Source organism: Echeneis naucrates, chromosome 18 (assembly GCF_900963305.1).
Source record: "Echeneis naucrates chromosome 18, fEcheNa1.1, whole genome shotgun sequence".
NCBI classification, from domain to species: Eukaryota; Metazoa; Chordata; class Actinopteri; order Carangiformes; family Echeneidae; genus Echeneis; species Echeneis naucrates.
This window is the reverse complement of record NC_042528.1, coordinates 5,380,635-5,399,856: the sequence shown is the minus strand read 5'-3', so window position 1 is coordinate 5,399,856 and position 19,222 is coordinate 5,380,635. Positions and strand designations below refer to the sequence as shown.

General features: G+C 42.2%; 3 protein-coding genes across 4 annotated transcripts; 2 read left to right on the top strand and 1 right to left on the bottom strand.

Annotated features, from left to right (window-relative positions):
- The first annotated feature begins 791 nt into the window (after positions 1-791).
- Positions 792-1,257, top strand: sst5 (somatostatin 5). The gene is made up of 2 exons (XM_029526938.1): positions 792-920; positions 1,063-1,257. The coding sequence occupies exons 1-2, from the start codon at positions 792-794 to the stop codon at positions 1,255-1,257; spliced, it is 324 nt and encodes a 107-aa protein (XP_029382798.1).
- A 326-nt stretch (positions 1,258-1,583) lies between these two features.
- Positions 1,584-9,914, bottom strand: trip6 (thyroid hormone receptor interactor 6). Its single transcript, XM_029526860.1, is given in 12 exon segments — positions 1,584-3,668; positions 3,981-4,101; positions 4,232-4,410; positions 4,686-4,855; positions 4,934-5,027; positions 5,278-5,517; positions 5,519-5,872; positions 5,957-6,070; positions 6,197-6,300; positions 6,988-7,216; positions 9,302-9,336; positions 9,758-9,914. Coding segments are annotated over 10 exon segments (1,728 nt in total). The 5' UTR covers positions 7,208-7,216; positions 9,302-9,336; positions 9,758-9,914; the 3' UTR covers positions 1,584-3,536.
- A 3,708-nt stretch (positions 9,915-13,622) lies between these two features.
- On the top strand, positions 13,623-18,147 carry bcl6b (BCL6B transcription repressor). 2 transcript variants are annotated; one of them, XM_029526605.1, is made up of 12 exons: positions 13,623-13,745; positions 14,002-14,079; positions 14,197-14,405; positions 14,763-15,011; positions 15,158-15,277; positions 15,466-15,658; positions 15,763-15,974; positions 16,072-16,178; positions 16,319-16,462; positions 16,563-16,693; positions 16,954-17,091; positions 17,189-18,147. In XM_029526605.1, exons 3-12 carry the CDS (start codon positions 14,206-14,208, stop codon positions 17,327-17,329), a joined length of 1,635 nt encoding a protein of 544 aa, XP_029382465.1. In that variant the 5' UTR covers positions 13,623-13,745; positions 14,002-14,079; positions 14,197-14,205; the 3' UTR covers positions 17,330-18,147. The 2 variants fall into 2 exon arrangements, with proteins under 2 accessions (XP_029382465.1, XP_029382464.1); XM_029526604.1 differs by having other exon boundaries at positions 15,463-15,658.
- The last annotated feature ends 1,075 nt before the right edge of the window (positions 18,148-19,222 follow it).

The window sequence follows — 19,222 nt, the reverse complement described above, 5'->3', positions numbered from 1 at the left end:
TGGACCTCTTGGTGTTCCAAAGCTCATGGTGAAAACCACTGAGCTAAGTTTAATTGGTGTCCTGGTGGTGACCTGTGACCCTCCCCCCTTTTTCCACCTGCTTCTGAAGTGAAAAGTCTAAATAAAAGGATTAAAAACTACAATGTTCAATTAGAAATTGTTCTTGCTGAACGGACACAGCATCTATGTCAAGACTGCAAACAAAATACTTGGATCAAATATTTTATTTGCAGTCTAATATTCAGGTTCAAATGTTCCCTTTTTGTTTTGCATTGCCTCTAAGTGACAGCTTCCATGAAGCCTCATTAACATTTGAGTCACATTGTGTTATTAATAAAGCTGCACAGCGTGTAGGAACTCATGTGGTGCATGACACCTATAAGGCTGCTGCTGTTTGGTTATCAGATCATCAGCGCTGATTGGCCTAAAAGTCAGGTCTTGGAGGTTTATTTGATGTGTGAGGGAAGCTGTTTCATCCATGCTGTCATGGCTAATGATGTATTTATTCTTTCCAATGACACACCTTTTCACTCCCCTGCTGCTATTCTTCATCTCCACCAATCACATCCTCTGGTTGGTTTGGAAATGAGGAGGATTTGAGGATGAAGAGACTTATATATCAGCTCAACACCTCCAGCTCAGTGATAACAAACAGCTCATGCACTGCTGGTTGGTTGGTGGCTGTGTTATTTGAGCTTTTTTTTTTTTTGCCACCTTGCACATCATCTGTGTTGCAGCGAGAACCAGGAAACATCAGAGGAGGACTCTTTAGTTTGCTGTTTGAGGTGGAGATGCTCGGCTTTGAGGTGCAGGTTCTTCTGGTGGCTTTATTTTCCTCCGCCCTGCTGGTGCCGATCAGCGGTGCTCCAGGCAGAGACACGCAGACAGAATTAATGAGAGCAGACTTCGCAAACAACGAGGTAACTCACTGCTTTATTTCACATTGAAGACTGAACTGGTTCGAATAACAGAAATGTCTGATTATCAAATATGACCAAATTTGTTTAGGATCTGGTGATTTTTAATTTTCAGATTGAGTTAAAAGTTTCTTTGCTCCTTTAGGACTTTGATCACTCTCTCTTGTTGAAGTTCATGTCTGAACTGATGACAACACGAGCAGACCAGATGCTCCCCGAGCTGGAGGAGGAAGAGGTGGGAGTCAGAGCGCAGATGATGCGGCGACATCTTCCCCTTTCCCAAAGGGAGCGCAAAGCAGGCTGCCGTAACTTCTTTTGGAAGACATTTACTTCGTGTTAACACAAGACAAGACAAGCTTCAGTGTTTAATTTCAGGCTGTACATTAACCCATGTTTGCTTCACTTTGTTCTAACTGTGTCAATTACTGCAAGATGCCACATATATCCTAATTTCCGGTAAATAGGGCTGTATAATTTAAGGTTGGTGGCTGATGTAAAGTTTTTTGATTTAAATGAAGTTTATATGAAGACATCCAAGAAACAATTTCACACCAAATAGCAAAATGGTTCATTTAGTTGTCATGAAGCAACACAATGGGATCCACTCTGCATGCTGATTATCCAGCGATAACAGTGTATAGAAAATGACAAACACACCGATGAACTTGTTGACATTTTAATAATCAAATTATGCTTCTACAACCCATCTCATTACAATCCATCCCTGGGTTCACATGCTCTCACATTCCTGTAACTAAACATCATTTCTACTTCAATTATCTGTCTCTTCAGTACAAAACAGCCTGCTCCTCCTCAGTGTAAATCCATCAGCAGAATTAAGTCTGCTGCAGTACCGTGGGTTTTGACCTTAAGCTTCAATTCACATTATTTCACACTGTAAAGATGAAGAATTGATTGGAGATGACATGATTCGGGATAATAAAAATGGCAGCAAAAAAACAAAAACTGAATAGTGCTAACGCAGTATATACAATGGCAGATAAATTAGCAAGAGATGAAAACTGAACGATTTTAGCATGAGCACTAAAGAATTCACAGACAAATGCAGCTTCAAAAAAAAAAAAAGAAAAAAAAAAGAGAAAGATTATGAGACTGAATGACATCCTTGAGGTAAGGCTTTCAAATGTCTAGCCCTTGACGTTGCACATATACAAAATAAGCAAAATGAGGACGGAAAGACAACGGCTAAACACAATCATAACAAATACTGTAGCTCGAACGTCTCAGATAATGACAACTGTGCCCACGAGTGCAAAGAAGAACAAATACAAAATCCACATGTGAGGACTTGCAATGCAAAAAAAAAAAAATTACATTCCAATTTCATTGTAAAGGGAAAAGCATCAAATTAAACTCCACTTATTTCATCTAATGTAAAGTATAAACAATATGCAATATCCTTTAAATTTACCACAACTTTAGTTTCATAATTTCACCACATTTACAGATTCTTCACATGAGGCTCAAGATTAATTTAATAGGATGGTTTCAAGCCACAAACATAACCAACCCTGTTTTCCTTTAGACAGAGGAAATTATTTGACTTCATTGCACCATCGTCTTCAATGTAACAGTCAAGTATAAGCCAAACAAAAAATAAACAAAACCAAAGCAAAATTCTGTAAAGTAGACATTCCAAAATGTTATTCTGGGTTATGGCAAAAAAAACAAAACAAAACAACAACAACAACAACCCTGTAATGAGTTATAACTTATCAGCCTAACAACTTGGTATCATAATGTTTAAATGATGATATCTGTTCAAATATTGTACTAGCATTGAGAAAGTTGAAGAGAATTTTAAAAATGGTTTGTGGTTTGAAAAGTTACCTACACATTCCTTTCGTCTACATTTCTTGTCCTACAAGGCTACGCATCACAAAGATTTACTGCACTAAAGCCTACACGCTGTTCAAATCAGTTTCACTGTCAAACCAACACAGTCTCTCCTGTGCAGTCACAGTTGCTGCTTCTGAAATGTTTGTTTTGAGGCAGTTCTGCACTTCTAGACATCTACTGTACATGCCCCCACATTTAGACAGGTCTGCATGAGCTGCATTATCGTTTCTGCTGCTTCTCTACAAAAATATGCATTTTTAGGCATAAATCTGTCAAATCTCCACACTTGCATTGTCTTTATCAGTTCACAATTCATGTGATTATGTACAAGCTACTAGGTGGGAAGTACCGCTGTAAATAAACGGGAAGTGGAGCCCAAGCTGCCTGCAGGTCAGGCTACTGTCATACTAATATTGAGCTTAACGCAAAAAGCAGGGCAGCTCTTGAGAGTAACATTTGAGATTGGAAATTCTGTGGGACATCTAAATGAAATAAAATTAATGAGGTGGTGGCTCTAGTGCAACTCTCATTTAAACCAGTAACCTTAAAGAAATGTTCCTCGACAGATGAAATTATAGTTTCAGACCAAAGGGGGGAGCTAGACCAATGTTTGTCATGGTCAACTAATGATCAGAGCAACCACATAGAAAAACGTAAAATGTGATTCACTCGACAGAACGAAGCCGGGACGTATCTTGTCTGTGATGTTAGTCACATGTTTGTGAGCGTGCAGAAAAGGTGGCGTCGACACAGGAGCTGTTAGCAGTCGGTGGAGATTTTGGCTGACAGGTCCTGGATGCGTCGGGCACTACAGCTCTTACACAAGATGTGGCCGTCCAGCGGGTAACAGCCACGACCCTCTCCTTCAGACGACAGCAGAAGACCACATTCCTGACGAATACAGACACTTCAGTCAGTTCATCCGAACACTCATTTGGTCTTGCACAGCAAATATTTGTAGTAAGCACCACACTAAATCTTTACTTCTTACTGTGGAGAATATGCTAATATATGGTAATTTAATCCAACATTTTCCAGGCAAGTTCAGAATGTTTCCATAAATTAGTTTGAATCTTATGAACTTCTGAGGTACCTAAATAGTTTAAAAGAAGCTTCAACTAAAACTGAACATGTGCATGTTCAAATTGGCCCTTACAAAGCCTCACAAACACACGCTGGTGTTTCTGGTATTTTGTGACTAACCTCACAGACGTAACAATTGACATGGAAGCTGCGGTCCAGAGCCACTATCCTGACAGTCTCCTCCTGGCCTGGCTCAGGCATGATGGGCTCACTACACACTGAGCAGCGGGGTGCATATTTTCTGGAAGGGACAGCAAGTATCAAGGTTTTCACTTAGTGAAAGAAGAGTGGCCTGTGCTTTTGCTTTAAAGAAAATAAAAGGCATAGCATCAAAAACTATGTGAAGATTAGTGTACTGAATTTGCTTATACCTATGAAAGTCCTCTATGCAGTGTATCTGAGAGGTGGCGTCCACAGTGAAGGGCACTCCGTCCAAGCAGCAGTTACACACCACACATGTGAAACAGCGAGGATGGTAGGCTTTTCCCATGGCCCTCAGGATACGGTCCAGGATGGGCTTGGAGCACTTTGAACAGCGTTCCAGAGTACTCTGTACATAAAAATAAAAGTAAGAGCAGGATAACTGCAGCACTGATACAGCTACACTTAAACAAGTAGATTATACATTACTGTTGATAAGGAAAATGTATAATATAAAGCAACCAAATTTTTGATCAAGAAAGTGGAGCTGTGTGCAGTGCATGGGAATAAAATTCAATTCAGTTTAAATTTATGGGAAGCTCTCCAATTCTAGCAGCCAAAGCTTAAATATAATAATCTATAAATAAAATTAGGCCTTTGTCATACTGTAGCCTTTACACTTACAATGTAACAACTTTCACAGTAGCTCCTCTTATCTAGAGCGTAGAAGGGTTGCCCTCGGAGACGGGCGTGGCAAGTGATGCATGTGAAACACTCCACATGAAACACCTGCTCCATGGCGATGCAGCCACTTCCATCGCCGACCACGTTGTCACCACAGCGGGCACAGCGGCCTGAGAAAGGTATTTTTTGGTTAGCGCAGATTTTGCGTCGTCATAGGTCATTAATGTTATGAGATGGGACTTACTTACCAAAATACTCCTCTGTAGGTGGGTGGTTCATATCATACACCAACTTCTTGGTGAGTCGATCCAACTCCTCCTCAGGCCTTGTTGCTGTTATTCCCTGTGTAATACAGAGCGAATGGAAAATAAACATTCTCTTAAATAGAAGTGCACCTGTGGAAAGATCATAAGCCGTTTAAAATTAGCTCTTTCAAGTGTATTATTATTTTAATATTTGTCATACATAGGGATATGGTTTGACTAAAACGCACCAATACAGAGTAGGAAAGCCCTTTCAAAAATGTTTAAATCTCATTTAAAGCTCTCTTTTTATTTTAAAACAGACTATAGATGCAGGTTTGCACCCCTACCTTGCTGGACAGATAAGCAGGACTCTGTGAAGCTCCCGATTCAGGATTATTATTTTCCATTCCTCTCTTTGATATGGGACCCTGGTTGACTCTTCCTCCAGACCCTGAGCCACTCCCCTTGTATCCCATCTCAGAGTGCAAATCTTGAGCTTGTGAACTGGGGTGTGGAGTGTACCAGCCCTGAGGACTTGCCTGAGTCTGGGGTGGGGGGCGTGACACATGCTGGCGAGGAGGGGGGGGGGGTGTAGGCCTGTTCAGCCTGCCTCCCAGTCTGTGAGTAGGTGACAGGTTGTGCAGTCTTGACCTGGACGCTGAACCTTGGACCAGTGGGAGTTGATGCGGTGGTGTAGGAGGCTGGAACAGGTTGAGGGTAGGGTTTAGGGGTTGAAGAGGAAGAGTAGTAGTCCTGCTGGTGGGAGGTGGAGTACTGAGGTGTCTGGTGCTCGCTGGGATAAGGGGGAGCCGGGTGGTATTGGCTCTGCAGGTGAGGGGGGTAACCCATGGATGAACGACCCTGAGGAGGGACTGCGCTCTGGTGTGCAGGCTTATAGTGATCCGCTGTGAGGTATTTGTTGTAAGGCACATTGTCGTACAGCTGTGGGAAGAGAGTTTAATAATATAAGGATGTACAGCATAAAAAAAAATGACTTGTAAGCATGCAGTTTCTGCATTTTCCTACTTGCGTGCTGGAATCCTGTGGGTGGCTGTCCAGATCAGCGAGCATACTGGTTAGGGAGTCGATTTCAGCATCGATTTTAGAGTGATAGCTGACTGGCTTATCAGGTCCACGATGCTAACATCAAAACACCAGTAGAAACATGTTAGTACAGTGTGGTGAAATGTAAAAAAAAAACAAAAAACAAAAAAAATGTTCCAATGCTTCCCCCATTTCTCCACCATAGCTCACATGTGTACCTACCATCAGCTCATAGCTGTCCATGTGAGGGCTCCAGTTACGCTCTTCCTTGGGACCATGGGGAGGGGAGTAATAGCGCTCACCAGACGGATGATGGATGGGCCCACCTATTGATTAAAGGAAAAGACACTGCAAATATTTATCAAAAAGCATTGTAATCTTTTACAGAGACAACTACTGTCTAAAAAGACAACATCAGAAGGTAGGTCTTGTTTAAAATAATAGGATCACATTCTTTTAAGTCTGTCCTAAAGCAATATTGACATGCCTGCATGTGTATTTAAAGTATTATCAGTTACTGAACTCCTCCTGCTCACAAAGAGGTCTATTCTTAACACGTGTCCTGTTGATGTGATCCTCAGTTCTCATTCTGTGTATAAATAACTCCAAGTATCAGCCCAATCTAATAACAGCAGTCAGATAAAGAGGGTTTAATACGGACTCAATAACTAACATTTTAGGAAGTATGTGACAGAAGATAGACATTGCGCCGTTTTTTCTTTAGAATGATGATGTTTGAGGCTTACTGCTAAACTTTGTATATAGATTTACATTTCAGGCAGCGATTAGTAACTACATGATTTTCCAAATGTGTGTATTTCTGTGCAGTTTGAATAAGGCGGAGTGAATCCTACTAAGAGTGGGACTTCACCAAACGCTAAACATGTCAATTCTACAGTGATTCATTTGTATATTCAGAACAGTAAGTGCAATTCTGAAATATGAAATAATCCAAAAGTGATCTCAACAGATCCAAAGTTCCTGACTTCATGGAGCTATTATTTTGGACATACCTGTCGGCCCAGTAGCCATGTACCGATTGGCCATCTCTCCGCCTCCGCACCCTCCTCCTCCACCATTCTGGTCGTAGGGACTATATTTTGGCCTGAAGTCGGACACGCCCTTCTTGTTGGGGGCTCGGTAGATTGCTGACCCAGCAGAATGGGACATCTGGGGGATGGCTCGCTCCGGGCTGTCCAGAGTCCTCGGAGGAAGCCAGGTGGGACCAGACATAACAGGCTTCTGATATGAGAAGGAGGAATAAAGAGTTTGTATTATGTTCTGATCATAAGGTTTATTTTGTAAAATAACTGCTTATTGTAGTTCATTTGTAATCATAAAATACTATCTGATGGCCAATTAGTACTTCTGCATGTTGTCTCTTTTTTACTGAGAAACGGTTTCTGGAGTTTACACAACTTTGTTTTCAGCTTTCAGCCATAATTTACATAAACACAGCTGTATCTTTTGTGATATGTAACCAATAGAAACCAGGGGATGCCTCAGAGTATGTTTCCGATGGCAACAGGGTCACGCAGATTGAACAATAGGTTCCTAGTTGAGGAGCAGGAAGAGAGTGGCCACTCTGAAAGACATGGGGATTTCCAGCAGGCTCACACATTGCCCCAAAACGTTTGTGTGTGTTTGTCTGCTGTGAGCCACAAACACTCATGCAAAAAAAAAAAAAAAAATTAATCCAGAGAACACACACTACACACTCTCATATACAGATACACAAACAGGTGCAAGTTGCTGTCCTTTGCCTGATATCCTCCACAATGGTTATTGTCTTTGAGTATTTACACACCAGTATTATTGATTTCCAAATAAAGCGGCGACAAAAACAAGGCAGGAAATGTTGTGTAATGATATGCGTCTGTACACTTGTGAACACCTGGCTCATAACAATATAGTCTGTATTCTCAGTGGGATAAATAATAACACTGGACAACAGCTGAGCTTGAAAAGTGCTGACTTGTGCCTGAGAGGATAAATCCAACCAAAAAAAAAAGCATCTAATATATTGCATTGCATTTTATAAATGTTGAACCTTGAATAACAACGAGTTGGGGTCTTTGTGAATGGAAACAAAAAGGTCTTGAGTGTTTGGCAGCCAAATCCTTTTGATCATGGATTCTTCAGCGTACACATTTTTGAGAGGAAAACAAACACTGCCGTTATTGTAAGCAAGATGCCCTAGGAAGGCTTGGCGTTCTAGTTATCACTTCAAGAGTGACGGACTATACATGAATTGCGAATCCATGTACAAAGGAATCAAGTTTCATCAGAAACTTTGTGATTGAGACAATAACCAAGTGACAACAAACACAGAGACAGATAGAGTAAATCGGCATTGTCAGGGAGGAGAAATTAATAGCCCATTCCCATTTATTGTATGTGGTTTTATGGCAGACTTAAATCCTTGTTGATAAGAGGATTATAATGACGGATGAGAGGATGATGCAGCCAAACTGAAACACAGTGCTTGATCATGGGATTTAAGCTTTAGGCTTCTTTTAGACCTTTTATTCCTTTTTGAATTCTGTTCATTGGGTTCATTGCCAGTACCATTACACATTGACATGCCAGGATGGGCCTCAGTGACATACACACTCACTGTGTAGAGGAAAGAGTGGCCACCACCTCCACTGTCGACCTGAACTAAGCCTCTATCTGAATCCGGATAAGCACACACTCAAATCCGAGGATGTCTGGGCCAGGAAATGTATCTCAACTGCTTGTGTTCAAAGCCAATTGTGAGGTTTCTATGTGATTAAAAACACAAAGCTGAACCATTTGGGCAATTTATTATTCCAGCTGGATGCAAAGGAGGCGTAGCAACCCATGAAATGTCAAAGTTGATGAAGGCGACGAGACTCAAGCAAGAGGGTGTAAACAAAGAGGACATCCGGTGTTTTTTCTCATTTAAAAATAAAATGTCTCAACCCCACACGTATCAGGAATGAGGAAATCTGATCAAAATACACAAAGTATTTCCAAAATCTTGCCTCAACGGGAACATTGATGTCGGTCACCCTGTGTAATGACTATTTCCAATTTTAATCACAATATTTCTTATTCTGTAACAACCGGGCTTTTATTTTGAAGGCGAAAGACTATTATTAGCATTACACATTTGACATAATGAGGCTTAGAGTGGCAGTTAAAATAGACAAAACGACAAATATACAACATGCTTTGGGTCGATATGTGTGAGGAAATAATAAAGAAAAGGGATGTGACATTATCCCCGAACAGGATCTTTAACCGACATTAGCAACACATTAGCATCACATTAGCATTTCTTACCGTTTTACAGTAACCTACCTTTACAGTGACTCCCCTCTTCTCTGCGGTCTCATCTGGGGTTTGAGAACGACATAACAGGGGTCAAAATTAACACACCAAGACAAAAACAACAACAACAACAACTACAACAACAACAAAGAGTTACTTCATTTCCCTGATTTTAACGTTGGTTCCGCACAGCAAACAACGGACCGACAGAGACCGATTGTCCGGTGAGCTCGTCCAAATGTGTCCTTTTAGCACTCCCACACCTCTGTGCAGAAATATCGGGCCGTGATGGACGATAGTCACCGATAATCACCTTTAAATATCAGGCCGTGATGGACGACAGTCACCGATAATCAACTTTCAATAACGGCTTTGTTTACTTGTTTGTTAGCCTGTTCGGAGCTCGCGCACAGCTCGTGCCCCGGCTCGGGGCTAACTTCCCCCGCAGCCTCGGGAGGAACCGGACGAATAAAAACCGACACCTACCGCCTGAAACCGGCCGCACAAAGACAACCCGCAGCCCCGCATGGAAGTCCCAAGGTGGCCCGGAGTTTCTCCCAAATAACTTTCTCCCAGCTGCGCCGGCGTTCGCCGACTTTGTCACGGATCCGGAGGCCTCGACAGCAGCGGCTGCTCCTCAGCGCATTCCCGACGCCTGACGTAGCAGTTGGGGGGAGGGGGGGCGAGGTGTGTGTGTGTGTGTGTGTGTGTGTGTGTGTGTGGGGGGGGGGGGGGGGGGGGGGGGGGGGTTATCATTTAAGAATAATAATAATAAGAATAATAATTTAATAATTTAATCATGATATATCGTTTAGTAATAAAACCATTTCATATCATGCACATGCTGCCCTGTTGGGTTGTATTTGGAAAACTCAAATCCACAACTGTGGTAAAACTCACCCAATGAATAAATCAAAGTGGCACACAGAGGGAATTCCTCTCAGATCCTCAGTGCAGTGAAATAAACACTATCTAGACATAAAATGTTGACAAATAGTACAAAAGACAGAAAAGGCACAATAGCAGCAACTCAATGTAAAGTCAAGCCTACAAAAAGTTTATGCAGAAGCAAGCTGTCCCACAATTGTTTGTTTGTTTGTTTTTATTGTGTGTACCATTAGAATAACTTTTCTATTCTGTGCATTAAGAAAGAAAATAAAAATAAGCATCAAATCTAAGCCTAATAAAAATCTGATTATATTCAGAGGTGTACGGACTTATCCTAAGAAGGACAATAGATATATATTAAACATAACATAACAACATAACTTGAGCTGTTTATATGGATAACATTTAACTGTACTAAACCATAAACAATATGAAACTTTAAAAAGTTTATCAAGGTCAATATATATTATTGAAATTTTATGCAGGACCGAAGAAGCCCATTGTAGTTTTACGGTTAGGGTTTTGGGGAAAAATGCCACAAAAATAAATAGTCTCAGGAAACTAAGGATGCTGTCAAAATTTAATTCCTGTTATATGCGTTCATAAAACACAAATCAAATTTATACTTAGGGTTGTTTTAGTTGGGGATTTGGTTGTAAAAGTAACTTTTCACTGAACATGTAGGATTTCCATAAACCCACTTGTTTACCTCTCTTCCAGCAGCTTGATTATTTTGCGGTTCATGAGATTTGGGTCAACTGTTACCCCCACTCTGTCTCTCCTTCCTCCCATTCCTCCAAATACGATGTTGAATGACCACTGCATTCCCCAAAGTATGCCTTCACAGGAAGGGTTTGATAACTATCATTTATCTTTTTATTTCCTACTCTGTCTTTGCCAACAAGTGAACAAACAAACAAGGCTGCTCACTGGGATATCCCCACTTCCTCTTCCTGTTCCTCCTTCCAGTAGCTCTGTGCCGTTTGCCCTTATATGTCCTGAGTCCTCTGCAATTGCAGGAAGAAGCAGTTTAGGCAGATCTGTTATTGTAGCAGGAACCATCAACACTTTGGCACCAACGAGGGGATTTGAAGTCAAAGCATGGCTTCAGTCCATATATTATCAGATGAATGATATAGTTCTGTCTAGGCAACCAGGAACCCAAAAAACAAGGGGGAATCCCTGTCTTTGTTCTGTCACACGAGTGACAGCTATTAAATACATGTCGAGAATGTTACACATGCAATTTCCACCCTCAAAAAAGTCCAAGCTCATTAGTTTTCAATTTGACAGTTAAAAGGTTAATGTAATCTCAAACAAGGCCAGTGGGTCATTGATGGGCACTGACAGACAGGGTAAGAAGCAGGAAATCACAATGAGCATTGCCCAGCTTTGCCAGCGTGTTAGACTCAATGGTTTCCGTCCATTGCTGAACCTGTTTAGTAATGTTCTCACTTTTCCTCAACCGCCCCCCCCATCCGTTCTTCTCACAATGCCTGGAAGTAGCCGAGACCTACATCTCCCTCTCTGTTTTGTTAATTGTTGTTTTCCTTTATGGTTTTTCCTTTTTTTTTTGTCTTTTAACAAAGCACACACAGTTGAGCCAACCTCCATCCAAACAAATCAAAGCACAAGGACAAGCACGCGAGCGTTACACTCCATGCACTTCAACACTTCACTTCCGATTCACATTTTCAAAGGATTCACATCAAAATAAAAGCATGTTTGATTTTCACTTCACATTTTACGCATTAGCTGTTCAAAAAAACATACTGTTTCATAAAAGATAATTTAGTCTTTTACAAGTTGTTCGTTTTTTTTTTTTTTGATTACACAAAAATTATGGATTTTTTTAATTTTAATATTTTGAGGAAGATCCAGATCATTTGATCAGAATGTAATTTTTTTCTTCTGAAGTCTGGTGTATGTTGTTTGTCGTTGGCATTGGCACACGTTTATACTCTCTGAGAGCATTTTATAATTGGCATATTTTCATTCATTTGTTTTTAAACTTTTAATAATTCACTATTGGTATGCAGTTTTTTATAATCCACCTAAATTCTGAAATAAGACAAATCTAATTTGATATAGTATATTATTTTTCAGGGTCACCAGACACTGTTGCAAATAGAAGCACCATAAGTTGCAGCCCAAAATGAAATAAGGAACATTTATCTCAGAGTAAATATGAATGGCACGTACTCCTCGGTCTTATGAGGGACAATATTAGTGTGTTTGTTCATCAAGTGAGCACATTGGCCAGCTCCTCTGTGCATGAAGCACTTATCTAACCTCAGTCAACCTTGGATATTTCTCTCCTCCTTGTGCAAGGTTTTCTTCTGTGAAACACTTTGATGTGAAGGAAACACAGTTCATAGTTCACATTTGCAGTGCCTCAATTAACTGTCCCGTGCCGGCATGTCGATGAACCCAAGGCTGCTGAGGATGAGGTAACTTTCCGCTTGTTTTTGGTTCATTCATGACCTTTGGGTCCTTGTCCCTTCGCTCCGTAGACCCCTCCATCTCCATTTCTCCTCCCTCGCTTTATTGTTGACGGATGTCCTGCGCAGGCGTTTTCATCCATGTCTCTGAGCAGCTTTGCAGGATGCATTCAGAAAAGTGTGTGTGTGTGGAAAGAGGAGGGGGGTGGGGGGGGTTTAAGGGCAGTTCCTGCACATCTGTCGGTTACATTTCTCAGTCAGGGCGGGGTAAAGGTTGTTTTTCAGCACCACAAGAAGGTGTCTCCCATCTAGAACCATCGATTTTGTCTTGCTTCCTTCCTCTTCGTCCTCATAACACAACGCCTCTGCTCTCAGGCAGCAAGCCAGTAGCTTCCGGACACTGTTGTGGAGCATTCATTAATCCCCATTTACTTCAACTAGTTAACTCTGCAATGAAACAGTTTGTCTTTGAATACCACCGTTGTCTATATCTGAATAAAACTCAAGCAAATCCCAATTAAAAGTAAAGTCATGCACCAACATTTTCAAATATTCATTATATTTTCACAATGTTTTAGGGAGACAGAATCTCAGTGATGACACTGGCATAAGTTGTTTATCTAACAGTATGTTGGTCTTCCAGTTTCCTCTCCATTGGAGAGGGTTGTGAAGGGTAGGAAAGCGTTGGTGGGGGAAGCCTGATGTCCTCTGGCTTGCCCCTGGATAGCAGGCACGTACTGCAGCTCCCCAAGGGTCCTCATATGTATTTTTTCAATGTGGCACACAAACACACCATGCTTTCCTGCCATTACTTTGCTCAGAGCTATGGGGGTTTAGAAAAACTAATAGCCCACTAAAAATACTTGGAGTCCGGAGCCTGGGCCGGGACTTTTTTCCTGCACTGTTTCCAGTGTGAGCGTGGGCCATTGAGGAAGGAGGAAACAAGCAGCTCTGGTTGTACGGGGGCTTCCTGCACAACATTATAAAGAGTTCCCTCCCTTCAGCCACCCCTCACACTGTTAGTCAGAGCCGGTGGAAGCTGTGGGTGAGCCCCCTCTTCACGTCTTTGATTGTAGACTGAACACCAAGCCGAGGGAGTTTGACATCAGCGTGGTGCACGTTAGTTCTCGTCCCTGCTGGTCGGGGTGAGTTGGGAAAGATTTAGGAGATTTTTTTATGTGCTTTTGGTTAACAGCTTGCTTTGCTTGACTAATTAATTCTTTTAGATATATTTCTTGATTAAAGCTGCTAAATTATACATTTTCCGCTTTTAGTGTTTCAACAAGCTTAGTTTGCTGCCATTTGCAACTCCCTTCAATTGTGAATTCATATCAAAGTTAAATATTCATCTTTAAAATCAAATGGAGTAAACTGAAGTTTCTTCTGTTTCACCTTTTGCAGGTACGAGTAGGGAGCTGGTCTCACCTAACAGATGTGTCTGGGACATTCCAGTCTATTTATTCTATCAGTTATATATAGGTGGGTTCTGATTGTGGATCTTGTCATGCAAAGATATTCAATTTCAATTCATGCATTCTCACTGAATCATGCAGTGCATCGTTACTTATGTTGTCTAATTCCCTTTGATGAACACAGATAAACACAATGGAGTTATTGGGAGGATTCAGGGTCAACAGGGAGCAGGAGCTGAGGGCTGAGGGATACGTGAAGGAGTTCACGCGCCACTCCAACGATGTGCTGCTGAACCTGAACGAGCTCCGGCACCGCAACATCTTGACTGACACCACCCTGGTCGTTGGCAACGTGCACCTACAGGCGCACTATGCTGTGCTTGTGGCCTGCAGGTCAGCGCACAGACTGGGACATTACACAAAATAGTTCTTCTGCTTTCTTATGCTAGACAGGAGTTGGGCTCTTCTGCAATTGCTGCAATTTTCCTTGATGATGCTGCCTATTGTGTTTGGTGTAAATTAACAGTGTTTCCTCTTTGTTCCCTTGATGACACAGTCCTCTGTGATGTTGACTCATGTTGTTTGTCCAAATTCTATATTGTCTCCTTCACTTTTCCTGTTTTCTACTTAGGAGATATCCTTCCCTTGATCTCTATTTTTACCCCCCTTCAAAAACACATGTTGTCACTATTCTCAGATCATTCACAAATCTTACATAAAATATTGTTGCGTTCCTGTCTCTCCTTTCAGTGGGTTCTTCTACTCGCTGTATTCCCGCCGTGTGCTGCTTCAGGGGCGTGGTGGCAGCAGCGAGCAGCTGATGACTGTGTCTCTACCCAACACCTTAGACCCATCCAGTGTCTCCCTGTTGCTGGACTTCATGTACACCTCCCGTCTCCCTCTGACACCAAGTGTTGTCCCAGGCGTGCTCACTGCTGCAGCCTACCTGCAGATGGACCACGTGGCTGATACCTGCCGGGATTTCATGCACCTTCACTGGTGAGAGCCTGGAGAGAGCATTTTTAGTCAAACCAGGACAGATGCAGCTCAATGCTGTATGAGGCATCCACTGTATTTCAATTGGATGTTAAATATTCTTTAATCTTACACGACCTGAGTGATTTGATAGGTTATTTGTTTTTCAGCAGGGAGAATATGAGTGCAAGACACCTACAATTGGAGCTGGACTCCAGAGTGTCTGTAGCCTCTGTCGCCGCCAAAGGAGGTGACCTACCCTATCCAGGACCGATGACAGGGGCAACAAGGTAATAAAACAAAAGCAGCAACTTTCTCGTGCATTCAAAAGTTGATCTTGGCAAGTGGAGTATATCAACGTGTGTGAGGGTATGTTTACAGAATGCCACAAGTGTGTCTGCTGACGGTGTGTGTTTGTGTGCCTTTGTCTGTTGACAGATTTTAGCTCATTACAGCACTTCCTTTGTTTCTCCAGCAGGGTCCCTGGAGAGGGTGGAGGCTCTCTCAAGCAAGGGGCTTTCCCTTCCAGCCAGCCCAGGTCAAAGGAGCTAAAAGGAGAGCCTGAGTCTCCACTCACAGGCACCCCGACCCCATCTCCAGACAGCCCCGCCCGCTCCAGCTGCCAACCAAACTCACCAGCCGAGTCCAACACTTGTAACAAAAACCTTGTGGTAGGTAGATGTTGTTGATCACGCTGTTGAAAACTAATACCAGAAGGCATTAAAAATGTAATGTAATGTAATGTGAATGTCATCTGTCTTTTTTATTTCTCTAGAGTGACAGCAAAGCCACACCAGACCCAAAAGCCTGCAACTGGAAAAAATACAAGTATATTGTCCTCAACCCTCTCTGTGCTGTGACTACTGTGAAGGAAGAGGAGATGGAGGAACCCCAAACTCAAGCTTCGCCCATCATGGACAGGATGGATTTGACACCCAAAGCCCCAACAGAGGCGTGGTCTGGAGAAGTGCCTGGTCAGATTATTAGGTAAGAGCCTGGTATAAACTGGGATAGTATGGAATCTGAACCCTGGAGGCTCCAGGAGAAATAAAAACACATCTAAATTCATGAATGTCTCCATCAGACAGGGGCAGGCCTCCTGCTACGAGGGTTCTGGCCGAGCCCCTCCCCTCGGGCCACCCCCCTCTGTGCATCCCCTTACAGTGCACCCCGATCACAAGGAGGGAAGAGGTATAAAACAAATCACCTACACGCATCAGAAACTGAATATTTAAACACCTTATTCACATAATTTCTGCCAAAACATAGAATCCCAGTCAGTGCACAGGTGTGTTAAATGTCTTCTGGTTATATTCTGTGTCCCTCTCCAGCTTCACCCTGCACCATTTTCCCAAAACTGGATCCCACTGATAGAGAAGCTGCCAATAACAACAAGCATCCAATCAAGCATGAGAACTACTGCGTGCCCTACTGTTATTCTGGCAACCTTCAAGGAACCAAGACTGCCTGCTCAGGTAAGGTTTTGGAAAGAATCACCCCCCCTCCCATTCACTCTGTCTTTGTCCTGAGAAATTTAGAGCCGCTAACAGTAAGAATGACCTTTTGTCCTGACAGGTGAGAAGCCGTACCGCTGTAATGTGTGTGGTGCCCAATTTAACCGACCAGCCAACCTGAAGACTCACTCCCGCATCCACTCAGGGGAGAAACCGTACCGCTGTGACACCTGTGGCGCACGATTTGTTCAGGTGAAGGCTAACTCCTAATAACACAGATGTCATGTGAGCAAACATAATCATCTTCTCTCATACGACAATGCACGATGTGTTGTCTTGTAGAAATAACTGTAATTACAGGATTAGATAATAGATTCATTTCAAGATGTTACTTTCTCTGTGTGCAGAAAACATGTCATACCTGAAACCAAAGTGGGACTGTGGCATGATAATATTTTAAGATAGAAATCTTTCTTTAACCAGTTTGTGTGTGATTTGTCCATGTGCCATAGGTTGCCCACCTCAGGGCCCATGTCCTGATTCACACAGGTGAGAAGCCTTACCCCTGCCACACCTGTGGCACCCGCTTCCGCCACTTGCAGACCCTTAAGAGCCATCTGCGCATCCACACCGGAGAGAAGCCGTACACTGTGAGTCTGAACGCCGCCTGTTTCGGCAACGGCACCACATCATCGGAAGTTGTTCTGTCATAAATAACCTCTATCTACCCTGCTGATTGTTCCTCAGTGTGAGAAGTGTGACCTTCATTTCCGCCACAAGAGCCAGCTGCGTCTTCACCTGCGGCAGAAACATGGGGCCGTCACCAACACCAAGATCCGCTACAAGGTCCTGACTGAGCCCTATCAGCCAATACTGCAGGCCTGCTGAAGGCTCATCTGTCAGGACAAGCAGAATAACATCTACATTCTGTTTGAAATTGTGAAATTTGGTAATTGAATTGGCTCCTGCGTTTTCAGTACATTGTGATGATTTATACATTTGAATAATGCACTAGTTGGATGAGACCAAAATTGATTACAATCTCAAATAACGTTCAGCATAAGCATGTTGGTGGATGAGGTCTAAAGTTTGGAGCAAACATAGCACACCAAAATATTATTAGTGTGAAAATTATCAGTCCATTTGGAATCCTGGGTGGCTTTTGTGAAATTGAGATGATGTTATGAAAAGTGTTTTCGAAGGTTTGCGAAGGGAAAGAAAGAAGGGAGTGAGATATGGAAAGAAAGGATTTATGCTTCAGGTTGTGTGCACTGAATTTTGCAGAATTGTGGGTTTGTGAACAGTTTGAAAGAAGGATAAATAAAGTATTAAGAAGATTATGAGGAAGGAAGAGGCGGTGGATGTGGGAGTAAAGAGAAGCACTTACAGCAGTGTCAAGATACTGAGGTTTTCTTTTTAAACATGTATTTAACTCAGATATATCTTATCCTTGAGGCCTGGGGCCTGCGAGTTCTGCAGTGATATCTGATTTATGGTCCAAGCAGGCAAAGGACTTAGCTGTTAGTGAGAATAAAGTTTAGCAATGAAAAGATATGTGGTTCTTTTTTGTTTGTTTGTTTTGTTTTTTTTTTATGAGAAAGGAAAAATAAGGAAAGGATTATTAACAGTAATGCTAAATTTGTATGCATGTGAGCTCATTTGCTGGACAAAGATGGTTAAATTAAATCATTTTTATACCAATTGGACTTTTGGTGTTTGTGTCCCATTTATTTATTGTATACGGACATATGCGTATATGTATTGCATATATATGTATAGGAACAACAGAATATCCAGAAACAAAAAAAGATTCCAGATTGCTGATCAGACTGCTTGTATTTTCAGACTCTTGAAGCAAAACAATTTGCAGCAAAGCTCTCTTGTTTTAGTGTGCTTCCCCTCTTCAGCCCTTCTCCTCCCTGAACTTCCTTCCTCTCATTAACACAGTCTTTCTACCGATGAATCACATATTCTGTCCCGCCATATTTCTCAATTTAGTTTTTTTTTTAATGCTGGTGTGGAAACAATAAAGTACAAGGCACCTGTTTCCTTCAGGGTCCTAATACCCAGTACACATACTACCAGCCGGCAACACGTGTCCAACTCACTGGTGCTTCCTGAAGGTGAAGGGGGCGATTGTGGACGGGCTTCAGACTCCTGAACTCTCCCACCCTCTGTCATCCCAGTTTCCTGCTGCCTGATGAGTTGTGGCTAGTGGGGTTTTTTGTCCATGCTCGGCAGACAAATGTTGGAAGTTTGACGGGACTTTCCAACCTTCATCCCCCATTGGCTGCTAAAAAAAAGAAGAAAGAGAGCTTTGACATATATTTTTTTTATTAAATTGGGAACAATCACACCCTGTTAGACCTCAAATCGGTTCGCACAAGTTAGAGAGAGTTTGCCATAAATTAGGAAAAATCAGGAGGTGATTATTAGCTTGGAATTGAGTGCAACTCATTTCAACTTTGAGGGATTTTATTCAAACTAAATTAAAATATTAATCAGTTGTTTCCTCGGGGCACAGGAACAGGAATGAACTCCAACGGGCCAACAGCATTTCTGCAGTCAGCGTTTGTGTTTGTTTGTTTGTTTGTTTGTGTGTTTGCACAGAATTGAGTCCACCTACAATAAGCATGCCTACTTATGTCTGCGAGGTTGACATCTTTTGAGCTTGTGGCTGCCTCCCTCTAGTGTTTCTCTCCTGAACACTTCTGTTCTTGTTTCATGTCAGCTCGCTCTGTCTCAACTCATCTCCACCTCCACCCTCCAACATGAGTTATG

Coding starts and splice junctions, on each gene's coding strand:
- sst5 (XM_029526938.1), top strand. CDS start 792: ATGCTCGGCTTTGAGGTGCAGGTTCTTCTGGTGGCTTTATTTTCCTCC. Junction 921..1,062: donor CAGACTTCGCAAACAACGAG/GTAACTCACTGC, acceptor TTGCTCCTTTAG/GACTTTGATCACTCTCTCTT.
- bcl6b (XM_029526604.1), top strand. CDS start 14,206: ATGGAGTTATTGGGAGGATTCAGGGTCAACAGGGAGCAGGAGCTGAGG. Junction 14,406..14,762: donor GCTGTGCTTGTGGCCTGCAG/GTCAGCGCACAG, acceptor CTCTCCTTTCAG/TGGGTTCTTCTACTCGCTGT. Junction 16,694..16,953: donor GTGGCGCACGATTTGTTCAG/GTGAAGGCTAAC, acceptor CATGTGCCATAG/GTTGCCCACCTCAGGGCCCA.